At 41.1% G+C, this 27477-nt stretch overlaps 1 protein-coding gene across 12 annotated transcripts in view; it reads left to right on the top strand.

The window, feature by feature from the left end:
* The first annotated feature begins 225 nt into the window (after positions 1-225).
* The window catches only part of RBFOX2 (RNA binding fox-1 homolog 2), a 270397-nt gene continuing 243145 nt past the window's right edge, over positions 226-27477 (top strand). For 6 of the 12 annotated variants that reach the window (XM_045552974.1, XM_045552981.1, XM_045552976.1 and 3 more), the window contains exon 1: positions 557-811. In XM_045552974.1, the coding sequence (XP_045408930.1) occupies positions 626-811 (186 nt within the window). In that variant the 5' untranslated portion in view covers positions 557-625. Of the gene's footprint in view, positions 812-27477 lie in introns of all 12 variants that reach the window. The other 6 variants (XM_045552977.1, XM_045552982.1, XM_045552979.1 and 3 more) reach the window with 2 other exon arrangements.

The raw sequence follows: 27477 nt of genomic DNA on the forward strand, positions 1-27477 counted from the left end.
GCCGCTGCCGCCGCCGCCGCCGCCGCCGCCGCCGCCGCCCTCCCTCGCCACAGCCTCCCGCGCAGGCTGGAGCCCGACATCTCGGTCCCTCCCTCCCTCTTTCTCTCTCCCCGCCTTCCCGGTGCTGCCACAGTGGCGGGTCGGAGGATCCCGGCCAGTCAGCTCGTTCCTGCCTCGCGCCCCTCCTCCCCCCAAATAAACAGCCCTCCCCACGCCTCGGGAGCCCGGACCGCCCCCTTCCTCCCTCGGCCGGCGTGTTGTGAGGGAGAGTGTGAGTGAGCGAGCGCGGGCCGGCGGGCAAGCTCCGGGAGTGCGAGAGGCGGGGCGGCGCGGCGGGCCCGGCCGGGTGTCGCGTGTGCGTGCGGAGGCGCGAGCGAGTGCCCGTCGCGACCCGCTAGCGGCCCGGAGCCGACGACCCGGCCGGCGAGCGGGCGGCCGGGCAGGGGCGGCAGGCGCGAGCCGCTGAGGGGCGCCGGGCCCGCGCGCACGCTCGCGCACGCACGCACGCACGCGGGGGGCGGGGGCAGGCGCGCGCCCGCCTGTCGCGACAGTCGGGGCCGAAGCCCAGGGGGAGGTGGCCTGTCGTGGGTCGCCCGGCTCCCGGAGGCGAGGGGGGCGCGGGCGGATGGCGGAGGGCGCCCAGCCGCAGCAGTCACCTCAGCTCGGGCCCGGCGCCGCTGCCCGGGGCATGAAGCGGGAGTCGGAGCTGGAGCTGTCGGTTCCCGGAGCGGGAGGAGACGGAGCCGAGCCTGGCCTGAGCAAGCGGCCGCGCACCGAGGAGGCGGCGGCCGACGGCGGCGGCGGGATGCAGGTGACCGCGCGGGACGGGGCGCCCCGTTATCGCGGGGGTGCGGATCGGGGCCGTGAGTGGCGGCCCGGGGCTCCCTGGCTTGGAGAGGGGAGAGCTTCCTGGGGTCCCGGGTTGGAGGTGGGAGGGGGCCGGTCGGGGCCTGGTTCGAAGGTGGGGCGAGCTTGGGGTAGGAGAAGAAGGGGTGCAGGGCGACCCCGGTGTGCCGAGAGGTCCTGATTCCTGAGGGGCCGAGGGGCACGACGAGTGACTAGGTTTTGGGGGGAAATCGGACACGGCTCAGATGGATTCCATTTCTCCAAACCCTTACTTAGTTTCTTGGGGTGGAGTGGAAGCCGGGAAATCCTGAGTCTGTTGCCCAGAAGAGAGCCGCTGGGCTGAGTCGAGGACGCGGGGACCTGGTGGGAAACCTCCCAAGAAGAGGGAGTACCTTTTTGGCAGCCCTCGGCACACGCTGGAATGAGAAAGGGAAGCGGCATTTGAAGGAAAGGAGTGAAAAGCAAGAAAACTCCTCGAGAGAGCCGAAAGGGGATGTGGCTGAGATTGTGGGTTAAATCAGTTACACAGGGAGTGTGTGAAGTACACGAGTTTGGTAGTGCTGTGGGGACACGGTGGTGCTGTCTCATTAACTTTGTGGAGCATGCTAATGAGCCTGAGGAAGCACCGGTCATGTTCCTCCTGTACTTTGGCAATTGCATCCTACATCACCAGGACACCAAATAGCTCTTTAATGTCCTGGGCTATAAAAAAATGTATAGGGCCATTAGAAGACTGATTTCTGAGTTCTAGACTCAGGGAGAAACTGGTTGATTTGGGTAGGGAATGGGAAAGGTATTGATGATGTCAGTTCACTTTGTACTTTGAAGAAGAGCTTGAGACCTTCGTAAGTTTTAGGATTTGAAGTCTATTCCGAAAATACTTGCTATGAAATCTACCAGCTATTGTGTAGATTTCTGCCTAATTCTCTTAGAATCATAAAATGTTAGAAATAGAAGGGACTAGACATCTTTTCTAGGGGTTTTTGAATAGACTGGGAAGATGCTTATGCAGAATAGTTTATGTGCACTTTTTGGTGGAGGAGAGTCAATACTTTCATCTTTTTTTTTTTTTTTTTGGAAGGTATTCAAGTACCAACATGTTTTGACCACCTTTTTCTTTTTATAGATGGGTAATTAAAAGCCTAGAGAAGACTAGTGACTTGCATAAGGCCACCCAGTTAGTCAAACTAGAACTAGAAGCTTGGTCTTCTAATTCCTGTGCCCGTGCTCTCTCCATTACACCACTCTTGGAAATCTCTGCAGTGCTGAAAGACTTCCTATGCTCTGCTCCCCTGCTTTTCAAGGCTCTGCCCAACTTCCTGTGTTAGAGACACAGCTGTACTTAAGCCTAACATATTTGTTGTGTGCTTCTTGGTCTCCTTTGCAGAATCCACCCTGTTCTGTTGGTTTGGGTAAAGTGACCCTCTGGTGTTTATTTTTGAATTCTTTTGTTTGCCTGCTTTTATTCTCCATTAAAACTCTGTCAGGCAGAGGGATTGTGAGAAGTAAAAGCTCAGGGCCGTGGAAAAAATAGAGGAATGTGGGGAGACTTCAGGTGAGGTGGGCTAACATTGATGGTAAGGAAGAAAGGCTGGATGTAGGTGCTGGTGAGCATGTTCTACTTAGTGTGTACGCATAGGTATGTATGTATGTATGTATTATTGTTTCTGTCAATCGTAGTTAATAGTGAGACCCCCTTTCCTTTCCCTTCTTTACTCCTGGGGCCTATTATTTGATGGCTGCCTTCAAATTGGCTAAGGATAGTGATATTTGGAAGTGGAGCAGTGTATAGGGGCTTTGGGGGTATGTAGAGGAAGGAGTGGATTAGGTCCTTTGTGTACAAATTGGCAACTGAGAACTGTACCACTGATAATCCTTTTTATACTCTGTGTCACTTTGTGGATGTTCTTTATTTTTTACTTTATGTGTTCTCATTGCTATAGTTTCATCCCACCATGTCACACAAGTATTTAAATCATCATTGATTTAGCTCCCTGCCTTTACCTAACTGTGTGGTTCTGGGGAAATCTTTTATTTTGGGGCCTCTGTTTCCTTTGCTATAAAATAAGATGTTTGTATAAGATAATTTCTAAGTTATCTTCTAAAAAATCTAAGTCAAGTTCCCTGTCCTTAGGGTACATACAGTCTAGGTATGGGTGAAAAGTTTTTTTTTTAAAAGTGTGCATGTAGATATAGTTAATGTTCATTTATTCATGTTTATTGAGCAGCTGCTATATGCCAGGCACTGTTTTAACCCTAGAGGATATATTAGTGAACAAAAGAACCCCCTGCTCTATGGAACTAATATTCTAATGGGAAGAGACATCTAATAAAGAAATCAACAACTATTCTTAGGTGGTGATAGAGCTTAAAAAACAAAGTAGGGAAAGGGCTAGAGAATTATGAAGATAGTGAGGGAAGGGCTTTTTCATGACCTTTGAATGACATGAGGGAATGGGCCATTCAGATGTTTGCAGGAAGAGGGTGCAGAGGCATTGAGAAAGAAGTATGCTTGATGTGTTTGAGAACAGGAGAACAATGTTGCTGGAGCAGAGCTAGGTGGGGTTGGCAGTCTTAGGAGATGATATCAGTGGTTTAGAAATGCCTGTCAGCCCTATGTAAATATACACTTTAAAAATCTTAGTGTAGCCAGTCTTTTTGGTATGTGGGTTTGTCTTAAAACACATGTTTTTTTATTATGGGTTAGCACAAATGAAGTTTTTCTGAGGTCACAGCTCCTTTCCTGAAGCCTTCCCTGACAGCTTAGTTCACATCAGTCACACCCTACTCTTGCCTCCTGGTATATTGATGCTTAATTATGCATCATCTTGCATTGTCCCTCAATTGTTTTATTATTCTTGTTTCGCTACTAAGATTGTAAACTTCTAAAAGACAAGTACTATATATCCTTTGTGTTTATCCTTCATAATACCTAACAGTTTTGGGAACATGGTAAGTGCTCAATGCCTATTAAATTGAAGTTGAAATTTACCTTTTACAAATAGTTAAGGGATTAAAAAATTAGGAAATTCTGGAGTGAGGCTACTATCACAAAATTCCCCAATCCCTTTGAGTGTCAAAAGATTATCCCCCTTTTACGGAATAAAGACATTTGCTGGAATTAATTTCCCAAGATTGGTTACTAAATGGAGCTGCGATGCTAAGCTTCAGATCCCAAACCTGAACCCCTTTGAGCTGTAGTAGTCACTAAGCTTTTGGAGCGAATCATTACTTCCCAACGTGGAGTTTAGGGGACTCCAGAGAATCCCTGGTGCTTGTGTTATAATCCTTAGGCTCAGAAGGAACCTTAGGAGAGAGAAGAATGGTTGACGCCTTCAAGGGCAGTACATAGAAGCTTTATGTGGATGGAAGAGGAGTCACGGCAGCCCTGGAAATAGTATAGAAATATAGAAACCTGAACCATGGAGTAGGAGGGAAGTGACAAATTCAACTGGAAAGTTGACGTATGGTTTGAGAAATGTACTTGTTAAAGAGAGTACTTGGAAATAATGTATTCTAACTTGGTGGAAAGTTAAATGTAGGGATATTAGAGGTTCATTTCACAAGCAAGTCTGATATGTATGAGATTTAGGCTCTATAAAATATACTGGGGAATGAATTCTTTTGGTCAGCTTTTCTAGCGAATATAAACAATGTGATTAATAAAAATTTGATTTTTGCGTACTTTTCTAGGAATTTAGCTGTTGTATACTGTAAAATACACCTTAATTATCACTTACAGCTTTTGGCAAAATTCTTTATGGTAGTGAAATATTGGTATGTGATTATTATATGGCTGAGTAACTGCTTCTGACCATAGAGTCATAAATCCAGTTTAGCCAAGCGGGTTCAGCAATTGTTCATATTAGCGGTTGACTTTAGTAGTAGGAAGACTTTCTTCCTGGTCTCAGGGAAGGGGTTCCAGGTAACCTGTAGTTGCTTTGTAGATGCTGTGTTCATTGAAGTAGTTTATCTTCCCATTTGCTTATTTCTGGGTTTATTTCCTCCTAGTTGAATGTCTCTTTGGACCGTCATTTGCGTATTTGGTGCTAGAACTGAGCGTGATGCTACTACGTGCTTTCCTTACAAGTAATTTCAAGAACAATATCTCAGTAAGATTACTGAATTTTTCACCTCCATCCATCTTAGTCTTTTTGGGTTGCCACAACAAAATATCATAGACTGGGTGGCTTAAAAAACAGAAATTTATTTCTTACAGTTCTGGAAGCTGGGAAGTCCAAGATCAAAGTGCCAGCAGATTTGGTGTCTGGTGAGGACCTGCTTCCTGGGCTTTCAGACAGCTGCCTTCTCACTGTGTGTTCACATAGCCTTTCTTCAGTGTGTGCTCTTGGAGAGAGAGAGAGAGTCAGTGGTTTCTTCCTTGTCTTATAAGGGCTCTAATCCCATCATGGGAGCCCCCCTGACTTTATCTAAACCTAATTACCTCCCAAAGGCTCCACCTCCCAATACCATCACACTGGGGGTTAGGGCTTCAATATGTGAATTTTGGAGGGACACAGACTTTCAGCCCATAACACTACCAGGGTGTAGATGAAGAAACTGAGGCACAGTCATGAAAAAATTACTGAATTTTTTCAAGCCTCAGAGGGAAGCCTGCAAATATAAAGCTGGGAATGTATTTGAGAAGGAGAAAATCAGATTTCAAAGTAGAATTCTTCAGGGTGACTTAAGAGATTAGCCTGAGTTGAATTTGTCTCCCAACTCTCTCTCCCATCTTCTAGCCACGTTGTCATTTTTTTCTCTATCACACTGATATGTGAACACAACAGAAGCTAACTACACATTTAACTTTCATTTTGTTATGAAACAGACTGGTGCAGACAGGCCTCAAGATTACAGGACTGTGGAGAAAGAAAGTCAGTATACTGCTTAGTGTAAACAAGAATGTTGCTAGTGAATTTCTAGTTTAATATCTTTCAGGCCTTCAGTTTGATGTCAGGCTTAAGTAATTTTTAGAAACAATAAAGAGTCATTTTAGTGAGCGGATTTGTTTGGATTTTTGTTGACATACCTTCATAAAGCATAGTAAACATCTTTATTCTGGGGCAAATGTGTACTTCCTTCAAAGACAGGAGGGAGAACCACAGAGATGATGGAAAGGAAATGACAGTAATTGGAGCGTGAGCAAACAGATGGAACGAGGGATGGAGAGTGCATTTGGTGTTTAGGTGGCCCCTAGGAGTATTGAGTTTCTTATTCTTCTCCCCTACAGCCCCAATACAAGCAGGCAGCTTACATGGCTAAGGTTTCATTATCTAATCCATCACAGATCAGCTTGAATAAACCCATTGGCTGTCGCTGATCTAGTTATGAGGGTAGTACAAAGCTGCTTGAGCCAGGATTGGGACAAATCGGATCAGAACTGCCATGTGAATCCTGGAAACATTTCTGTAATTTGGGTGGGGAAAGTAGTTTGGGAACTTACTCAAGAGCAAGCAAGTGATCAGCCATGAGGTTTTTTTCAAATGTTGTGTCTTATGGACTCTGAAGGGAAAATGTATGGAGGATTTGATATATTTTCCTGCAGTATAGCCAGGTTGCTTTGATTATTTGAGTCTGAACATTTTTTGATCACTAATGCTCAAGAGTGACCTTTTTAGTAGCATTTGGAGATTCCAATTGTGATTACACAATTGTGACTTCTCTGAGTGCTCCCTTAATCTGAGGATGAAAGATATGGGTCCCCTTTCCGTTTTTAAAAAGGAGATGTTATTACTCTTATTATTGCCAACATTAACATGTAATCATATTTATTATCCATATATACTTGAAGTATGGTGTAATAAGGAAACACCATTTAGAGTTTCTCATATTTGGATTTGAATCCTGGCTGCTCCATTTATCAAATGAATGACGTTTGGCAAAATATTGAACATCTCTGAGCTTGTGCTCACACATTTGTGAATTGGGAGAATTAATATATACTCTTATGAACTACTGCAGTGAATCACTGTGATTACTTAAAGTGCCTATCAAGGAACCCAGCACTAAATGTTTATTTCTTGCTTTCCTTGTATCCTCCTATACAGCTCTCAGTAAGTTCCTGCTTACTGATCAGCATGGAGTGGTTAACATACTTCTGATTGAGTGCCAGAGTTGGAAACTAGGGATGAGCAGAGTGTTAAACCAGGAAACTTCAGTTGCTAGTCATCCAGGGTGGAGGAGGGGAATGAACCTGGTCATTGTGCTCTCTCTGGTTAGAGAAAGGGGAGACAATTAATTCTTTGCTAAGGAGTGAAAGTTCTACTGAAGTATCTTAGTGCCTGCCTTAGGGATGTGGACATTTCATAGAACCCATGGGATCTCTACTGGGAGGATGGGTGACAGATTCACTGGCTGTTTTAGTGGTACATCGGATGCAAGAGCAGTGAAAATGTGTTTCAAATTTGTGAGGTTTGTTGGCAAATGTGTTGCTTCATATAGACAGTACTTTTTGTTCTCATTTTGGTTTGTGGAAGTTGAACTGGGATGCCTTTGTGTTGTCTCTTGTGGTCTCTCTTCAGTTTCTTCAAATGTACCCTCTAGACTGCTAACAGAGTGATCTATCTAAAAGAGCCATCTGACTGTTACTCCTTGCTTAAAATCATTTGAAAGCTTGTGTTTGACATCTGGATAAAGTCCATTCTCTTGTTTGGATTACTGGGTCCTTCTGGTCTGACTTCTGCCTACCTTTCTAGCCCCATCTCTTCCTATACTCCACCTCCAAGTCCATGTCCAGGGACTTAAAGTTTCCTGGACATACTGTGCCACTCAGGCTAATGCATACTTCTGTGCTTCTGTTTCTGTCCCTTTCACCCAAAGTTCCTGCCTCGTCTCCTTCCTTTCTCTCATTTGTAAGGATCAGTCTTCAGGAATCAGTTTGGATATTGATTTTTCCTGAATGCCTTTTGTGATTACTCCTCTCTCTCCCACACTCCTGCTGTTTTTTTTTTTTTTTAATATCCTGTCCATAGCTCTGTTATAGGACTTTTAAAATTAACATTTGATCAAGTATCTGCCCCTCCACTCCTGCCCAGACTGTGAGATCCTCAAGGGATCTTTAGGGATCCATAGCATTTTGCACTGTGCCTGGGCCCAAGTGTCAAGAAACTGTCATTCTTGTTGAATTGAGCTTTCTTTGTCTTCCTGCTTCTCAATTGGGACCTGCAGATGGCTTTAATTGTTTCTCCAGATTTTCCCAGGCTGGGGTTTGGGGTTCCAGCCCTTGGTCTGCTTTCCAGCTCCTGTGAAGACTGGGTGTTGTGTGATATATGAATGTTACCTGATCTTTCCATTGATATCAAGGTTAAAGGTGAGAGAGGGGTCTCTGAAAACAGAAGCTGGGGTGGAATTTAACGGGCAGAATGTGTTGGGTGGGCACAGCAACCTGATACTTAGTTTCCTGTGCTCAGATATTAATTGAATGCACGTGTGTGTATGTAAAAAGCTCCTTTGTGATAGTGTGGTTAGGGAAAAAGAGGAACCACACAAGTGAGAGGGCCAATTAGAGCCAACCTGTTCCAATTCACTGGAGCAGTCTGTTGATCTGCCTTTTACAGTGCTGCTGAGGGATTCTGGAGTGTTGCAGTTTGCATACATTACCACCATTTGGGACTAGAGCCATTTGATCAACTATGGACCTTAACCTTTCCCTTCTCAGCCAGTGAATTTCATCAGATACTGTAGCTTGTTTTTATGGATCTGGGAAAAAGACCAAGCTGAGATACTTCACAAAATACATGCTATTTTTCAGATTACTCATATTGGATATATTTGAAAATAAGGAAGTTTGATACAGTTGTTTTAAATCTCAGCTTTAGAGATAACATTCATAGAAGTATTTTATGAGAATTCTCTTTGACACTTGTTTTCCCCTCCCCTTTCACTTTTGGCTTCTGGTTTGGGCTCCTATATAATCCTCGACTGTTCACCAGCTTCAAGACTTCCTTTACTAGTTTAGTTAGGGGACTGTTCCGAATGAATAAAAGAGGTTCTAAGAAGGGAATGATGGAGAACAGTTGGTAATATCACTTCCTTCTGACGTGTCCTGCACGTACGTGGCATCTGGAAATTTCAGCTGAGGATTCAACACAGGGGACACATGATAAATACCACTTAAGAAGTAGATAACATTTTTGAATTGTCAAATGATAATGATTGAATGCTTAAAAACCTATTTTCCCAAGGTGGAAACCAGTCTTTGAGGTTTAGACTTCCACATGGGTGTTTTCAACCATAATACTTGGGTTTTTTAGGGATCTGGGTCCCCAGATAACACCCTGGTATGTGGGATTTTTCCCATGTAGAGGCTGATTCCTTGGTCTCTCCTTTGTTGAGAAAAAGATTTTACACTGGTATTGGATATTTTATTACAGGCGTGTGGTTTTTGAGGAGGCATACTGTTTATTTTTCCTTCTGGCTGCATTGATTTTGTCGGATCCTAATTGGAAGTAGCACAAGGAAAGCATGATTTATTGTGAGGGATGGGTGGTGTGGCTGTGGGACTCTCCCAGTTCTGGGGATTGGGGTAGGGACAGAAGCTGTACTAGTAGAACTAGAGGAACTATGGACAGGGCCCGAGTGCACTGTGGAGTCTGCATGTGACCTCCAGCTACTGCTTGAGTTGGAACACTTTGGGACAGAGGCTCATGGGAATTTCTTCCTGTTGCTTTTCTTTGAGCAGCTTTTTCCTGTGCAAATTGGCAGTTGTTAGAAGGAGGGGACGGACATTAATTGCTGTCAACCAGAATGATTTCCAAAGCAGACCTGTATGAATTTCATTCAGGAATTAATTGTGGGTATGTGGCTTGTCCGGAGACAGGAGGATGTTGGTTCTCTTTTCCTGGAAGTTGGTGGGGCTTCTTGATGGGCCTGCTCTATTTATCTTGGACGTTAGGCAAGTGGGAAAGCAGCTGGATAGTTAGCTCTGTTACTTGGAGCTCAGTTTCATAGATCATCGCCTCTTCGGGATTTTTATTTATTTATTTTTTTGAGACAGAGTCTCACTCTGTTGCCTGGGTGAGTGCCATGGTGTCAGCCTAGCTCACAGCAACCTCCTGGGCTCAAGCGAGCCTCCTGCCTTAGCCTCCTGAGTAGCTGGGACTACAGGTAGGCACTACCACGCCCAGCTAATTTGTTTCTATTTTTAGTAGAGACAGGGTCTCACTCTTCCTCAGGCTGGTCTTGAACTCCTGACCTCAAGCTATCCTCTGGCCTCAGCCTCTCAGAGTGCTAGGATTACAGGTGTGAGCCACTGCGCTTTGCTGGGATTTTTATATAGTTACACTTACAGCCTTAAATTTGGTTTCCTTTTTTTTTCTTCTCCTGTTTCTTTTTTTCCTTCTGTAGTTCAGTGCTCCACAAACATTCTTGAGAGGGTGGTTAATAATTCTGGGTAGAAGGCAGGAGTTGTAGATCTTTTTTTAGCTCCCCCCCTTTTTATTTAGTTCCCCCTTCTTCTGCAAAAGCATCTGCAAATGGGGTTGCTTATCCCCTAATCAGACTGGCTTGTCTCCTAATCATTCTGAATATGTGGCTTTGAAGCTTTCACCTGCTGTTTCTTGGTTTCCAGGGGATGGGATAGTGTGATTTCAGAGCAAAAACTGGCAAAATTGGAAGATGTTTTGTGGTGGCTCCCAGCATCCACAGAGCTTTAACTCATTGGTTTGCACCTCATACAGGCTTCCAGGAAAACTGTCACTGTCGATGGCTGGCACAATGGGTTTGAGAACTTTGTTGGAACTTCAGGAAGTCTCCCCATTGGCTGCCTCTCACAGTGGGAGCTTTGGCAAAGCTTACAGGGAGTTGGTAGTACTTGTTTTGAAAGTATGACCCTAGTCTTACGCTGCGCATCTCAGTGAGAGAGACAGAGAAGTAGCTTGTTTAAAAGAATGGAGAGTAATGCTGTACACCTGTTACTTAAAGCAGTCCATTTCTTATATACCTGTATTTGTTATGCTCACATACAAATTTTACTGTATGTTGTATTCAGACTTGAAGCCATAGTGTCACTCATGACTCTCTTTTTTTGGAGATAGACTCTCACTCTGTTGCCCCAGCTGGAGTGCAGTGGCATCATCATAGCTCCCTGTAGCCTTCAACTCCTGGGATCAAGTGATCCATCTGCCTCAACCTCCTAAGTAGCTGGGACTACAGGCACATGCTGCCAAGGCTGGTTAATTTTTTCCTGTTTTTTAGTAGAGTCGGCGGGGGTGGGGGTGGGGGTGTCTCACTCTTGCTCAGGCTGGTCTCGAACTTCTGAGCTCAGGTTCCTCCCACCTCGGCCTCCCAGAATGCTAGGATTACAAGTGTGAGCCATGGTGCCTGGCCACTCATGACTCTTAATAAGCTCATTTGGCTAGCTTTGATATCATCCAGGACTTTGAGGTGATCATATTCAAAAGGTGTTTACCTGGGTTTAGAAATTAATATTTCTGTTGGTCACCTCCTCTTCATCCCCAGCTGCTGCTCATTACAGACATCTTTTGTCCCCCTACCTTGTTATAGGTCTTTAACCACTTGTTGTGATCGTGAATAGATCTTTTTGCTGTAATATTTTGGCTTTGAGTTCATTTGGTTAACATTACCTCTCTTGCTTGGTAACATTACCTCTCTTTGGTTAGCATTACCTCTCTTTGGATTTAAGCATTAATGCCTGTTACATGCATGTAGCAGAAGCCTTTCAGAAGGGTGCTTATCAGGGACTATTAGTGATTTTTGTCAGCTGTTACTTTTTTTTTTTGAGACAGAGTCTCACTCTGTTGCCCGGGCTAGAGTGCCATGGCGTCAGCCTAGCTCACAGCAACCTCAAACTCCTGGGCTCAAGGGATCCTTCTGCCTCAGCCTACTGAGTAGCTGGGACTAGAGGCATGCGCCACCATGCCCGGTTAATTTTTTTTTTACTATATATTTTTAGTTGTCCAGCTAATTTCTTTCTATTTTTTTAGTAGAGATGGGGTCTTGCTCTTGCTCAGGCTGGTCTCGAACTCCTGAGCTCAGGCGATCCTCCTGCCTCGGCCTCCTGGAGTGCTAGGATTACAGGCGTGAGCTATTACTTACTAATAAATACCCGTGTGTGTGTGTGTGTGTGTGTGTGTGTGTGTGCGCTCACACAATTTTTCTTTTATGCTTACTTTGCATTTCTCTCTCTAGAAGTAGTTTGAAATTAAGTATTAGCCTGTAGGCTTTGCTTTTCAATACTGGGAAGCCTATTTTAAGAATCCCTTATTCAATTTTGTTGAGCTTGGTATAGGGATCATTTACCTTTCTTGGATTTTAGCTTCACTATGAATTATTTTTGCAGTGTTAGTTTTAGGCTAATAGTACTTGATTTAACAAGAGCTTGAAGAAATCTAAGAAATTTGACTGGTCTAGGATCTTGTTTTATGCAAGGAAATTGTTAACTTGTTTAACTTTAGTATCCCAAGATGTATTCCATTTATTGCTCTTTGAGAAATGATAATAGGTATTATTCTGCCAAAAAAAAGTCAAATAACTTTGGAAATTAGAATTAAACAAATTAAAAAAAAACTATCACACTATATTATGTGTGAGCTATTATACAGCATTTTCCAAACTGACTTATCCAAACCAGGATTTGTGCCCAGGTTTCCTACTCTAAGTTAATTCCTAACTCTAAATCATAAAAATATATTTAGTGAAATATAGTGAAATGCTTCACTCTCATCCCTGCTCCTACCCCCTTCACCAAACAAGTAACCATTGTTATTAGTTTGTGTTATTCCTTTCTTTTTTACACAAACTAGCATACTCCATGTTCTTTTGCTTCTTTTTTCATTTACTATATCAGAGGTTAATTTTTTTTAATGTAATAGGGTCTGTTAAAGTTTTCTTTAACCTCTCATACTTTATAGGAAATGAAGCATTGAAACCCTGGAGTCAAAAAGCCTGTGATCCAGTCATTGCTGGGGCTTTATATATTTAAAAATATCATAATATTTTCTTTGAAAATCTCACAGCCACTTAGGATCTCCACACACGGCTTCTATGTGTGTGTGTGTGTGATGCTTAGAAAAGCTTTTCCCACTCCGAGGTTGTAAAAAATAGAATAGCCTTGCAGACAGACAGACTTGAGGTGGAGTCCTGTCTTTTCTACTTCACAGCTGTGTGATCTTGGTTAAGTTACTCAACCTATCTAAGCCTCCACTTCTCCCTTTGTAGAATATGCTATAGGATTAGTATTAGAATTAAGAGATAATGTATGTAATGTTCTTAGTTCAGGGCCTGACGCAAGGCATTCAGTATATAATAACTGTTTTTATCATTATTACTCAGTTCTATTTTCTTATACCCGAGTGCTTTTTGAATCCTTAAAAACAAGGCCAGTCTCTTAATCCTTGTATCCTTGGCCCTTCTGTCAGTGCCAGGGATATATCATAATAAGAACCCAATAAATAGTCCAGGCGCGGTGGCTCATGCCTGTAATCCTAGGACTCTGGGAGGCCGAGGTGGGAAGATTTCTTGAGCTCAGGAGGTTGAGACCAGCCTGAGCGAGAGCGAGACCCTGTCTCTACTGAAAAAAATAGAAAAATTAGCTGGATGTAATGTTGTGCACCTGTAGTCCCAGCTACTGGGGAGGCTGATGCAGGAGAATTGCTTGAGCCCAGGAGTTGGAGGTTGCTGTGAGCTAGGCTGATGCCACTGCACTCTAGCATGGGCAATAGAGAGAGACTCTGTCTCAAAAAGAAAAAAAAGAAAGAAGAACCCAATAAATACATGTTTGTTTAAAAAAATAGATCAGCCTTTATACAATCTATTTTTAAAAATCTCTTTAATAATTTTTGTTGCTTTTTCTGTAATCACCGTCTCCAGATTTGAAGCATGGTGACTAAAATTGCACATAATAATAGTTAAATTTATGTTATGTTTTGTAGTTTATAAAATGCTTTCCACAGGCCCTTATTTAGTCCTCAAAATAACCCTGAACAATAGGTGATTATTCCTCCCATTTTTCAGGTGGTGTTATTTCCATGATGAGGAAGTTGCAAAGCTGATGCTCCTACTTAGACCTTGTGGCTCTTTATCCAGTGCCTTTTCATGGCCCCTAAGACCAAAGGGTATGACTGATGAGGAATGGAGCAAATGGGTACTTCATGTCTTTGCATGCCACATATATTTAATATTGAAAACAATTTATCCATTACCTGAGAGCTGATTCATGTAGAACTGGGATAATTGGTTGAGGTTTTTTATTGTTTGTTGGTTGGATTTTTGCCTCAAAGTTACCCCATCTCTAATTTTATTGTTGACTGAATAATGGATCAACAACAGATCAATCAATGGATTGATAATGGTGAGCAGTATAAAATCATCAGAGCTAAAGGCATCTAGAAATTATCTGGACCAGCCATCTGCGTTAGTCAGGGAAAATAGTTTATATAGTCATTTTTATGGGAAAGATATCTCAGGCTCAGAGAGTATATGACAGCAAGCAATCAAACTTTTAGGTTTAGGGCTCGGTGGAACCTTTCATTTCTTAATCTTTTTTTACTATTAAGACTTGGTGTCATTTCTCTGAGAGTTTCTTGTATGGAGTTTTTTTTTTTCTTTTACATTTATTTTTTGATCATATAATCACATGGTTAATGATTGAAAATATGCAAAAGATTGAAGAGTAAAAAATCTCTGCCTCCTCCCAACTACCTGTTTTTTTGGAGGTAACCAGTATTGTTAGTTATCTGGGTATCCTTCCAGAGACAGTGCCTACATACTATTTCTTTCAAAAACTCAAATGATAGTATTAATATGCATGCTCTTCTGCACTTTGATTGGCTTTACTCTATTTGGGGATAATTTCATATCAATTTTTAGATTTTTTTCTATTTGTTAGCTTTCTGGAATTAGGATTGTTCTGGTCTACTGAGAAAACCATATCTAAATGTCTCTGGTAAGGATGACTAATTAGTACAGGACCTCATATGGTATGATTCTTCATTTTAATGGAATCATAGAATCACAGGATCAGAGACCTAATATGTATCTCTGTTCTTTCACATGAATTCCCTACAATTCCATGACTGATGATACCTTTTAGAGACGTCTTAGTAAAAGGTAGGTACTATCAGCTCTCCACCTGCCCTGGTCAGCTGCTCCTGGTCTGTCTTTTTGTACTCGTGAGGCATATTGTGGGTCAGATATCCTATTTGTCATTGAGTTAGTAATGATACTCAGGATCTGCCTTGAGCACATGGAATCTAGCTGCAGTGTGATTTTTATTCATTATGACATCTTGTATACCAGACATATCCCAAATGCCCAGCTTTATCCTGATTGAATGTCACAGCTGTCAGGATGCTGTTCGGTGAACCAAGTTTGGTGTTGAATTATGAGAAAGGAAGGTTTAGTTCCTAATAGATGTTCCCGTCTCAGCAGCCATAATTGCTGTTAGCTGCACTTAACCCCTATGTTTGTGCAAAGCCCTGGGATTGAGTAAATATTCTTCCTCTCTGGGATATGGTCTCTCTGTGACTGACACTTGATGGGAAATAGTAGATATGGTTCAACAATGGGAAATTTTTCTCTTATTTACTGGATAGTAGTGGATTCTGATTGAGGTATAGAATTAAGAACTTCAAGCTTAGGGTTGACTCTACTTCAGTTAATCTTTACAGACCTCTGCATTTAAAGATATGAAATAAAATTGTGCATTTCAGAGTTTGCTTCTGCAATAGCCCTTTGTCTCCATGAGGATATTATAGAGGGGTAGCATTCCAGCTGTTAGGAGAATGAGAATGGGGCCAGTTGGGATGTGTCTCTCACTCTAGATGAATTTCGACCTCCATTCGGTCCTAATCTCACTGTACAATCTCTGTGGTCCCAAGGCTCTGCAGTGGATGAATTAGGCCTGCTCGATCTCTGTGGCCCAAGTCAGACAGATCAGTGCTTCTTCCCCAAGCAGTGGATGGAAGTAGCAGGGCACCAGATGCTGTGCTGTTTCCCCTATTGCTTTTTCCTTCACACCCAGTATAAGGTTTCCAGGCATTTGTGCAACCTGATAGCAGAAAGCGCCTGTCCTAGCAGTTGAGAGATGGGTTGGCAGGTGGCTCAAGTTACTCCATGCTCATGATAAGAGTCATTGATCCAGGCTAGTGGCTTTTGGGGGGTGGGAACTATGCTGGGGGCATTCTGCCGGGCAGGAATGGTGGTGTGGATCTCTGCAGTGCTTCAGCGCTCCAAGGCAGTTTGAGAGGTCTGGCCAGCATCTCTAGGGAAGTAGCACACACTTGAGATGTTGTAGATATTACCTTAGAAGAGATGGTTTTAGGAAATGGTGGCATACAGAAGTACCAGTGTAGGAAATGTGAAATGCAGGCCTGAGGAATAGAAATAGTATTTTCTTATTCCACCTTTTAACCTAAAACCCAGTTGAAGAATTTACTTAGTCCTGTAGTACTAGGCACAGTGACTTGAATTTGCAGTGGGGCAGTGGATGTATACGTAGATGATTTTAATACAGTGTGGATAACTGCTCTGACAGAGGTATTCACAGAGTATATTAATATATTACAGCATAGTGCTTTGGTAACACACTCTGTGAATACCTCTGTCAGAGCAGTTATCGATTCAAAATCTATGTTTATACTTACTTAAGTATGTATCCTTTTTTTTTTTGTGAGACAGAGTCTTGCTCTGTTGCCCGGGCTAGAGTGCTGTGGTGTCAGCCTAGCTCATAGCAACCTCAAACTCCTGGGCTCAAGCAATCCTTCTGTCCCAGCCTCCCAAGTAGCTGGGACTACAGGCGTGTGCCACCATGCCCGGCTAATTTTTGCTATATATTTTTAGTTGTCCAGCTAATTTCTTTCTATTTTTTTAGTAGAGAGATGGGGTCTCGCTCTTGTTCAGGCTGGTCTCAAACTCCTGACCTCAAGCGATCCTCCCGCCTCGGCCTCCCAGAGTGCTAGGATTACAGGCGTGAGACTATGTATCCTTTAGGCAAGTTATTTAACCCCTCTGTGCTTCACTTTTTCATTTGTAAAATAGATTCTTCCTCACCAGGCTGTTGTATTAAATGAGTCAATACAGTTTTATGTAAGTGTTATCTGTTGTGATGGTGGTTACTGTAGCACAAAGCAGAGGTACCAGATGGCAAACACAAGCTGACCAGAGGAGTGCAGAATTCAGTTGTGTTCTAGTCACTGAAAGATTTTTAGCATTAACTACTATACATAAGAGAATGTATGAAATGTTAATTGACTATGTGACTGTGTACAATACATGATGAGAGTCAATTTGGGGGGAAGTGGTGTAAAAAGAATATTGATGTGAGAAGCTTTGGTCTCTTATGGCAGTTTCAGAGAAGGAATCTTACTGTTCCTTTGGGAGTTGCATTGGAGTACCTTCAGCTTTTATGGCATTTTGAAGAAAGACTGTATACTTTAAGGTAGGACAATACTTAACTATTTCAGACAGGTATGAATCTTTCCTGTTTTTTAAAAACCTCTAGGAGAAACAATTTTATTAATCGATCAGAATTAATTCATCATCCGTTCTTCTTTCCCTGTCTTCCTTTTTCTGTAAAAGGGAAAAATTGCCAGTATTTTAAGCACTTTATTATTTATATTAAAAGTAAACCTCTCTTACTGTGCAAAAGCCCTGGCCTTTGTCCTTGTGCTTGGCCATTCATTTATTTAACAACATTTATTATTTATTTATTTATTTATTTTTGAGACAGACTCTTGCTCTGTTGCCCATGCTCGAGTGCTGTGGCGTCAACCTAGCTCACAGCAACCTCAAACTCCTGGGCTCAAGCGATCCTCCTGCTTCAGCCTCCCGAGTCGCTGGGACTACAGGCATTCGCCGCCATGCCTGGCTAATTTTTTCTGTGTATTTTTAGTTGTCCAGCTAATTTCTTTCCATTTTTAGTAGAGACGGGGTCTTGCTCTTGCTCAGGCTGGTCTCGAACTTCTGACCTCCAGCGATCCTCCCACCTCGGCCTCCCAGAGTGCTAGGATTACAGGCATGAGCCACCACACCTGGCCTATTTAACAACATTTAATATGTTGAACACTGCTAGACCCTGGGGTTATAGAATTAAAGGCGTGTTGTTATGGAACCTGAGGTTTATTGGGGGAGGTTTATGGAACAACTATAAATTAGAATAAAAATGTGATAACACAATGTATTGATAAGTAGAGAAATAGGTACTCATATTGCTTATAGGGATGAAAAATCATATAACTTCCATGAAGAGCTTTTTAGCAATGCCTGTTAAAATGTAAAATGCACATATTCTTTGACCCAACAGTTCCATCGGTAGGAATTTATGCTGTAGGTACTCTTACATCTGTGTTTAAGAATATACGTTGCAGCATTGTTTGAAATAGCAGAAAGTTGAAAAAGCAAAATGCTCTTTGGCAAGAAACCTGCTAAATAAAATAAGGTACATCTGTACAGTGGAAAATCATGTAGCCATTAAAACGAATTAGGCAGCTCTATGTGAACAGACACAGAACACTCTACATTAAGTGTAAAAATCGAAGTGCAGAAAAATGTGTAGTTTGCTATTGTTCATGTGATGAAGAAAGTATATATCTATGTATACATAGACTCTTTTCTCCAGGAAACACAGACTCCTCAGTGGTTGCTCCTGAAGAGGGACACTGAAGGTCAGAGGAATACCTGTGTAGGTAAAGACTTAATTTTTATTGTATATATAAAAAAATCATACCAACAAATTTTTTTTATTGTATGCCTTTTGTCCCTTTTGAATTTTGTCTTTCATGCATATGTTACTTGTTTTAAAAATAAAATAATTTATTAAAATTACACAGGAATAAGTACAGGCTTATGATCCTTGTACTTGGTAATTTTCATAGAAATGAATAAAGTGTTGGAGCAAAAGTGTGCCAATTCTGTTTGCCACAAACAAAAAAATAGTAAGGCCGGGCGCGGTGGCTCACGCCTGTAATCCTAGCACTCTGGGAGGCCGAGGCGGGTGGATCGCTCAAGGTCAGGAGTTCAAGACCAGCCTGAGCGAGACCCCGTCTCTACTAAAAATAGAAAGAAATGATTTGGATAGCTAAAAATATATATAGAAAAAATTAGCCGGGCATGGTGGCGGATGCCTGTAGTCCCAGCTACTCGGGAGGCTGAGGCAGTAGGATCGCTTAAGCCCAGGAGTTTGAGGTTGCTGTGAGCTAGGCTGATGCCACGGCACTCACTCTAGCCTGGGCAACAAAGTGAGACTCTGTCTCAAAAAAAAAAAATAGTACTAGTGGTGGCACATGGTCATTTTGATTTTGTCTATCACATTGTTTACCGGTATAGAGAGTGTTTCCAATGCTTATATTTATTTATAACATGTCTATATATTACATATATTTGTTAGCTGTGTCTTATTACATTTATTATTAGCTGAAAATGTTGATATGAAGTGGTAGATAAATGTAGAGATGATTAAAAATGGAAAGTAATGTTAGAATCGATAAATGTTGAATGTGCATACAAGGATGAATCATCCAACAATACAAACAGTTATGAAGGGTCATATGCAAATCATAGAGTAGATTGAGAAGAAACAAAATGAGTCAGAGCCACTACCATAAGCTTCTGCCATTTTCTTAAGAAATGTCCTCTAGCTAGTTATGCACTCATGGGTTACTTGAATCTTGTCACATTGGACTTTTATGAACAAATGGACTTAGGCGCAGCCTTTCATTCCAGAACCTAACCTGATGATAAATAAAGGAGCCTCTGTACACTGATAGAAGTGAGTACAGTGTTTCTGTGGGAGCACAGTGAAGGATGGAGGGATTCTTGTCCAGCTCGGGTGGGATGGGCACAAGGAGAACCTTCTGTAGGAGCTATTGTTGTATATTGAGTAAGTGAGCAGGGCAGGCAAAGGAGAGGAAGGGGCAGGCCATTCCAGGCAAATGAAATAGTATATATAAGGACAGGTATGAGAGGAGCTGCAAGCCTGGTCAGTGAGGTTGCCATGGATGGCAGGACGGCAGGAGATGTGCCCAGAGTGTCTTTGGTAATTAGTTCATCCATACTGCCATCCCCTTGCAATCAGGTAGTACTGTTGTTCACAAAGCTGACTGGATGGTGATTGGATTATCCTACCACTCCAGGAACACATCCTCATAGTGGTAAGTAGAGTAATAACATCATCTTGTTCAATAAGAAAAAAAGAGAAAATGAGAGAGAACAAAGAAAACCTGTAAATGATATGTATGCAGTTATGTTGTCTTCCAGCAGAATATCTTTATTTTCTCAACTGTCTTCATCCTAGGAGAAACTTTCCCTCTATTTTGAATCACTGTTTGAGTGCTGCATGGAAACAACTTGAATCTTATATTCTATTATATCTGAATTTATGTGAAGCACTTTCTACCACGTGGGCATGCATTTTGCGCTTCATAGCTTGCAATGCTGTAGCAACATTGTTTTGTCCATCAGAGGCTTTCAAAAAATTTTATGAACATTTAAGTGCTTAATTTCCACAGTATACTGGGCTTGGTGGTAGGTAGGCCAGTGATATTTTTTTGTGTATGCTATACATTTGCATATTTTGGTTGTTTATGCCTGTTAAGGAGAAAGTTTCTCCTTTAAAGCCAAAACATTCTATGCTTTGAATCCACTCAAAGACAAATTATTCTGGAAAGCTTGAACTAAACCTGGTCAGATGCTTCTGAGTTATGAGAGAGGGATCGAAATAAACTTTTTCAGCTAAAAATAATTTTGCTCACAAGTTACCAAAAATGGCTGACTAGAAATGCTTTTAAGATACTTGTCTAAGCTACCATAAGCTAAAGGTCAGAAAAAAGTTTAGAACACGTTTTGAGAAACGATTGGCTCTATTTTGCTAAAGCCTTTGCCAAGCTGCTTGTTCCATAATTGCCTCATGGGACAGAAGCTGGTGGAGCAGTGTTACGCCTTAGATTCTTCAGGGACCTAGAGATTCTGTCAGTGGAACATACATGCTTCCTGTCTCTTCTGCCAATAAACTTGTACCTGTGGAAGTCACTAGGGTTAGGTGAAAACTCTAAAGCTATTGTATAATTGCCTATGCCGATTAATTACTTAACGCCCTTATCTCCTGTTGTAGAGCAATTTTTAGTCTTGGAATATTTGTTAATCTCTACAGAGTGTCAAGTGTTGAGTCTAACATGTGTAATTGCCATCAATGTTATGTCATTTGAGTAAGGTACTTGTCTGCATCTCATTGAATTGTGGAATTAAGAATCACTCATTTACGGGCAGTACTTTTTATTTGCAGTATGGTCAGTTATCATTACAGTTTATATTTTTTGCTTCCTTCTAAAACCTTAGTGTGCTTAAATGATTATCCAAAGAATCCCTTTGCAGCAGCAGTATGTGCCATTGGTTGGTGGTGGTAGCCTGGAGAAACTAGAGAGGCATGTTGACTTTCCTTAAGATTGCTTAGTATTGTGGCCTAAATCTTTGAATTAGAATGAAGTCTACAACTGTGTTTTTCCTTCATAAAAGTTAGTCTTTTTCATACAGCTAATATTAAGCCAGGATTTTTTTTGTCCTAAACTTAACAGATATTTATTGAGCATGTAATGTGTATGAGGTTATGAGAAGGGAAGCTTAATGAGCTTATGTCAGAGGAACTCAGTCTTCAGTTGGAAAAGAATGGTAGTTTGTGGGCAGAGGTGGTGTTGACACCTTGAGGAGAGTAGAGAAATTGTAGAAGTAGCTGTGTTCCTGTCTAATAAGGATTTATCAATAAGTAGAATAAAGGGATTTTTAAGTCTCAGTTAAGTGCCAGCTTGGATTAAGATGGTCCTAGTGGTTTCTTAACATTATCAGACAATCCACAAGTGTAGCCAAGTGTATATTATCCAGGGCCAACATCGGTGAACTGGGATGAACAGGTTTCAGGTAGAGTAAGGGAGTGGGAGAAGACAAAGGATAGGAACTTGTGATCTTGACGTTAGAAGAGTTTTGGGTAGTGATGATGCCTAAGGAACCAATGGATGATTGTGGTGGAAGTAGAGCCCCCTGGAAATAAATAGGTTGAAGAACTTGGGAATCTTGGTTTTGAAAATATTGTCAACTTGAGTGTTAAAATAATGAAGCACTAAGCATTGAAATCACTGGGCAAGTTGAGAGAAGTAGAGAGGATGATGTATAAGTGTTAACTCAGTGGTTCTCAACTGGAGCTGATTTTGCCTTCCCAGGGGACATTTGGCATTATCTGGAGACATATTTTTGTTTGTTTTCTTAGAACCACGAGAAAAAAGCAAGATTGGAGACATTTTTGATTTTTGTAATTGTGGAGTTGCTACTGGCATCTAGTGGGTAGAGGCCAGGAATGCTGCTTTACCACTCTGAAGGACAGTGCCCCATAGTGAAGAATTATCTGGCCCAAAATGTCAGTAGTACTGAGATTGAGAAATCATGCATTAACTTCGAAGTAATAGTTGTTGAGTAAAGACAGTAATTGTTGAATAAGATTGTTTCTGTCCCCTTTCACGCTGCTTTGTAGAACTCTGCATATTCATTGTTCTTTCACTTAGTGACTGTAGAGCTCTATTTATGTGCCAGGTGTGGTGCTAGATAGGCATTAGGAGTATAAAGATTAATTCAATATCACCTTTTTCTTAAAACTTGTTTTTAATTGAAAATTCATATGCATATACATTTTTACAAATGAAAAGCCAAAAACTTAAACATATAAAGCCAGTGGCCACTTTGACCACCACCTCTAATCTCTTTTCCTTCCCCAGAGGTATGTTGTGCTATCACTTTGGTACGTATAGCTGGACATTTGAAGGTTGCCTCCTGACATCCACTTTCTTTATTTCTTTTCTTTTCTTTTTTTTTTTTTTGAAACAAGGTCTCTCTGTGTCATCCAGGCTAGAGTGCAGTGGCATCATCATAGCTCACTGCAATCTCAAACTCCTGGGCTCAAGCAATCCTCCTGCCTCAGCCTCCCGAGTAGCTGGTACTACAAGCACGTGCCACCATGCCCAGCTAGTTTTTCAAAAAGTTTTTGTGGGGACGGGGTCTCCCTGTGTTGCCCAGCCTGGTCTCAAACTCCTGGCCTCAAACAGTCCTCCTGCGTCAGCCTCCCATGGTGCTGGATTTTAGGCGTGAGCCACTGTGCCTGGCTCCCCATATATCCAGTTTGTTTCCCTCTCTTATATGCCATATTAAGAAGTTTAATTCTGAAAATTTGTCCTAGGCTGCAAGTTTCTTAAGATAGGAACCAGGTGTTAGTTTTCTCTTTTTGACTTCTTATTGTAATACATGGCGCACAGTTGTTAATAAATGCTGAATAATGAATGAAATGAATTGATAAAAGAGTATCAATGGGAAGCAAAAAGAATGCTGACTTCTAGAAATGGCCTTTAGGCTTTGGGAAGTTATGAGGTATATTTATGGGAAGAGTGAGTTAATGTCAGCATATAGATGAAGAAGAAACCAGTGAGAAAAAATTCAATGCTATAGCAAGTGGGCCCAGTTGATTGGGCTGGTAGGAAGACAGAGAAGGGGTTGAGAAGAACAGAAATCTTCATTGTATAGGGGTCAGGAATTCAAGGAGAGTCTTTTGAAGAAGGGAGTTGCATGTTAGCAATTAGAAGAACTAGCAGGAGCTTTTTACAACTGGAAGAGTCCCGAGGTTCCTTTTGAAGTATTAGTGTGTTGGAAACTTTGGAGAAATTCTGTGCATGTAGATATATATGTGGATATATCCCCCCTTATACACCTGAAGTCTTAATTATTTTTCACTGAACAAAACATCTTGGGGAACATTTTGTTTCAGTTTATGCAGATCAGCCCCATTCTTTTAAATGTCCACATAGTATTTCATAGTAAGGGTTTTTTGTTTGGTTTTTGAAATCATGGTTTGTTTAAACATTTCCTATCGCTAGACATTTAGGTTGTTTCCAGTCTTTTGCTACTAAAAACAACGCTGCTTATAAATATGTTCCTATGCACATAAGGTAACTATAAGAGGACAGATTCTAAGAAGTGGAATTGTTGGGTTTCTAAGGGTATACACATTTAAACTTTTGATAGGTATCGCCAAGTACTCTCCAAAATTTTATACTCTATGAACAGTGAATTAGAGTGACTCTTTTCTGTATATTACCATACTTTGATTTTTACCAGTGTAAGTAAAAAATGGTATCTTGACCTTTTAATTTGTATTTATTTAATATAAGAGTATCTTTTTAAAATATCTCTAAAATTTACTTGTATTTCTTTTGTTATGAACTCAGGTTCAAAGGATTCATTTTTTTCTTATTGATACGTAGGAACTTTTTATAAATTAAGAAAATTAGCCCTTGTCATTCATGTTCCAGTTTTCCATTCAGCTTGTCATTTCTTTTGAATTTCTTTAGAGTATTTCTATATGTATATGTGTATATACATATACATATGTATGTGTGTGTGTTTTGGGGCCAGACAAAAACATTTTAATATAATCAAATGTATAAGGTATTTATTTTAAAACTTTTAGATCTTGTTTCTTTCTGAGAAAGACTTCTGATCTGAGATTTAAAAATAGCTTTCTGTGCTTTCCTTTAGTACTTTAATGGAAAAACCTGGATTTTAGTTTTGATTCTATAGTTGATTAGCTTTGTGACTCTGGGCAAATTATGCAATCTCTCAGAACCTCAGTTTTCTAAACTGAAAGGGTTAGATCAGATGATCATTGTAAAGAACTTTCAGTTCTAAAATTTCTGCTTTGCTTTTGAGTAGGATTTACTTTTTTTTTTTTTTTTTTGAGACAGAGTCTCACTTTGTTGCCTGGGCTAGAGTGAGTGCTGTGGCGTCAGCCTAGCTCACAGCTACCTGAAACTCCTGGGCTTAAGCGATCCTACTGCCTCAGGCTCCCGAGTAGCTGGGACTACAGGCATGTGCCACCATGCCCGGCTAATTTTTTCTATATATATTTTTAGTTGTCCAGATAATTTCTTTCTATTTTCAGTAGAGACGGGGTCTCGCTCAGGCTGGTCTCGAACTCCTGACCTCGAGCGATCCACCCGCCTCGGCCTCCAGAGGGCTAGGATTACAGGCGTGAGCCACCGGGCCCGGCAGGATTTATTTTTGTATTGTGTGGATATGTGCAGTTGAAGGCAGATGGGAAAGACGTAGAGAGGCAGGCAGAGGGATCTGGAAAAAAGGCAGAAACACAGGGAGAGAGAAAACAAGACTGTGAACAAATAGAAAAGCCCAGAGAGGATAGAGGAAAAACAAAGGGAAACGGATACAAGGAAGGTATATACTGAGAACTGAGCGGGATGCTTTTTTCATATCATAGGAGATAAAAAACATTTTGGGTACCTTTCTTCATTTACCCTCCCCACTGTTCTCACCCGTTTTTCTGCTTTCTTCCTTTCATCCCTTCCTGATTTCCTTCCCTTTTTTGGTTTTTCTTAAAATTACGTATGATAAAAAAGTTGTGAATTAGCACAGATCATAAAATGCAAAAGTTAAAGCTTCAGAATTTTCCTCATGTTGCACATATGTAGTATTTAAAGCAAAGTGCTTTGAACTCCTTGGATACAGTGTGTGTTGGAATTGTTATTATATTAATTTACTGTCTAACAATCCTTTCCAGCTCTAAAATTCATGTTTAAATATGGTGTATGTGTTTTAGCATTGCTAACTATAACTTTTGCATTTCTTGCTTTTAGATACTAAATGTATAAAATTAATAATTCCTATATGTTTTGCATTTCATGTCTAAGACAAAAGTTCTTCCCCTAAATTATACCTTCAAGAAATTGAGTTTCTGTCTTTGGATACATGTCTTCTGTGAAACCTTGAGCTGAGATGTTTAACTTCTTTGTCTGCTAAGCATGGACAGCGGTATACCTACCCAACAATGTGTAATTAACCAAAATTCTTATATGACAAATCCCTCTAAAGTATAGTGGTCAATTATTTTCATCACTTATTTTTTAACACATTGACTGCCACACTAGGAAAAAAAGTATTTTCCTTGGAGCCTTGGTGTTTTATTATGAAAATATAGTAAGAACTTTGAAAACAAAATGATCCTTTCTAATTTAATGAAACATTTGTTATTTTTTATTATTTTCTGTGTGTGAGTTATATACAATTAAATTGTCAATATTAATTGTAACAATAAGAACATCAACAAGTAAGATTTTCACAAACCAGCTGCAGGGTTTTGCTTAGGGGGCCACCCCTCATGTAACATGTATGCTACAGCATGGCAGCCTGAGTTGCTGGCACACCACACAGCTCCCAAGGTAAAGAGATGTGTGAGTTACATATACTTCACTAGGCCTTGGGCTCAAAACTAGCATGAGTTAAATACAACTCACATGGCAGTTAATGTGTTAAAAATCAATGTGTACATTGCCCTTAGACCCTAATTATGATTTTTTTTTCTTGTTGTGTTGGTTGAAAAAATAAAAACACCTTAAAAAATCCTTTGGTTAGTACCATGCATACATTTGACTTGAATACTGACTTCTTGGCTGATGGTAATTTTCTTTCACAGACACGTTTTTACCTTTTCAACCTCATGGCCCCCCACCCCACCCCGGAGCTGGCCTGGGACATTCTTATCTGGTAGCTTCCTCACATTGCACTTGAAAACAGATGACTAGACTTACTAAAATCATTGCTGATTACCATGGCAGTGGCTGGTCACTGTGGCTCATTGGAAAGGAAGTTATTGTTGTCATCAGAAATACATACAGAAGGAAAAGGGGATGGAAGTGCAAGTGGTTTGGGTTGCTTAGCTGTGTTACTGATGGACGGGGCTGTCTTGAGGAGGTGCAGAGGCCCCAGATGTTATCTTCTCATAGGATTTGATCAGGTGCTTTCTTCCCCACTTCTGGAGGGTGGCTCATCTTCATTATTTCCTCACTTGGTGCATTTTAGATCCAGTCTTTCCATCTCACCCCTGTACTCGTTTTATATGAAGTAAAACCTAATCAAGAGGTATTGTTTGAGGTTCTACTCTGTGTGACATAGTGCAAGCATGAAGTTTAAGACCCAGGGGATGGTGTGTAAGAGCTTTTGATTGAGTTGGGTAGATGATAGAAAAACTCGGCCAAGATTGAATAACAGTTGAAGTTGATGGTGTAAAATATGGTATAGGGTCCTATCTTGCTATTTTGTTGGTGAGAAGGATAAGACTATTTAGTATAAAATTGTACCAGAATTTAGTATAAAATTCTGTATACTTGGATAGGAGAAACATAAAGGAGAAAAAAAAGGAGATACAGAATGTTAGCTAAGGGAGCTGAAAAAGTTTTTCCTAATTTTACATTCTTTTTTAACGAAGATGTCATTAATTATTTTAATCTTAAACCTGGGAGGCCAAGGGAAACTTTCCGTTGGCCCTGGAGGCAGACTCAGACTTTCCTCTATACTCCCTCCCATCTCAGTTACTTCCACTATTTACAGGATCTCTAATGAATGACTTTCTTTGGAAATTAGTTGCAAGAGGTCGTGTAATAGTAAATACAGTACTTAAAAGATATTTGTGGAAGAAATATATAAAGTTCTGTAGTGAAAAAGCAATATTCAGGAGAAGAGAAGGTATAGAGAGACTTTGGATTTCTGTATCTCACTTTAGGAACAGTGTTAACTGAAGCCACGTGGGCACGGGGAGAGTGGAAGGAGCTTTTCATTGGCTTTTAAAAACCT

Source organism: Lemur catta, chromosome 6 (assembly GCF_020740605.2).
Source record: "Lemur catta isolate mLemCat1 chromosome 6, mLemCat1.pri, whole genome shotgun sequence".
Taxonomy (NCBI): Eukaryota; Metazoa; Chordata; class Mammalia; order Primates; family Lemuridae; genus Lemur; species Lemur catta.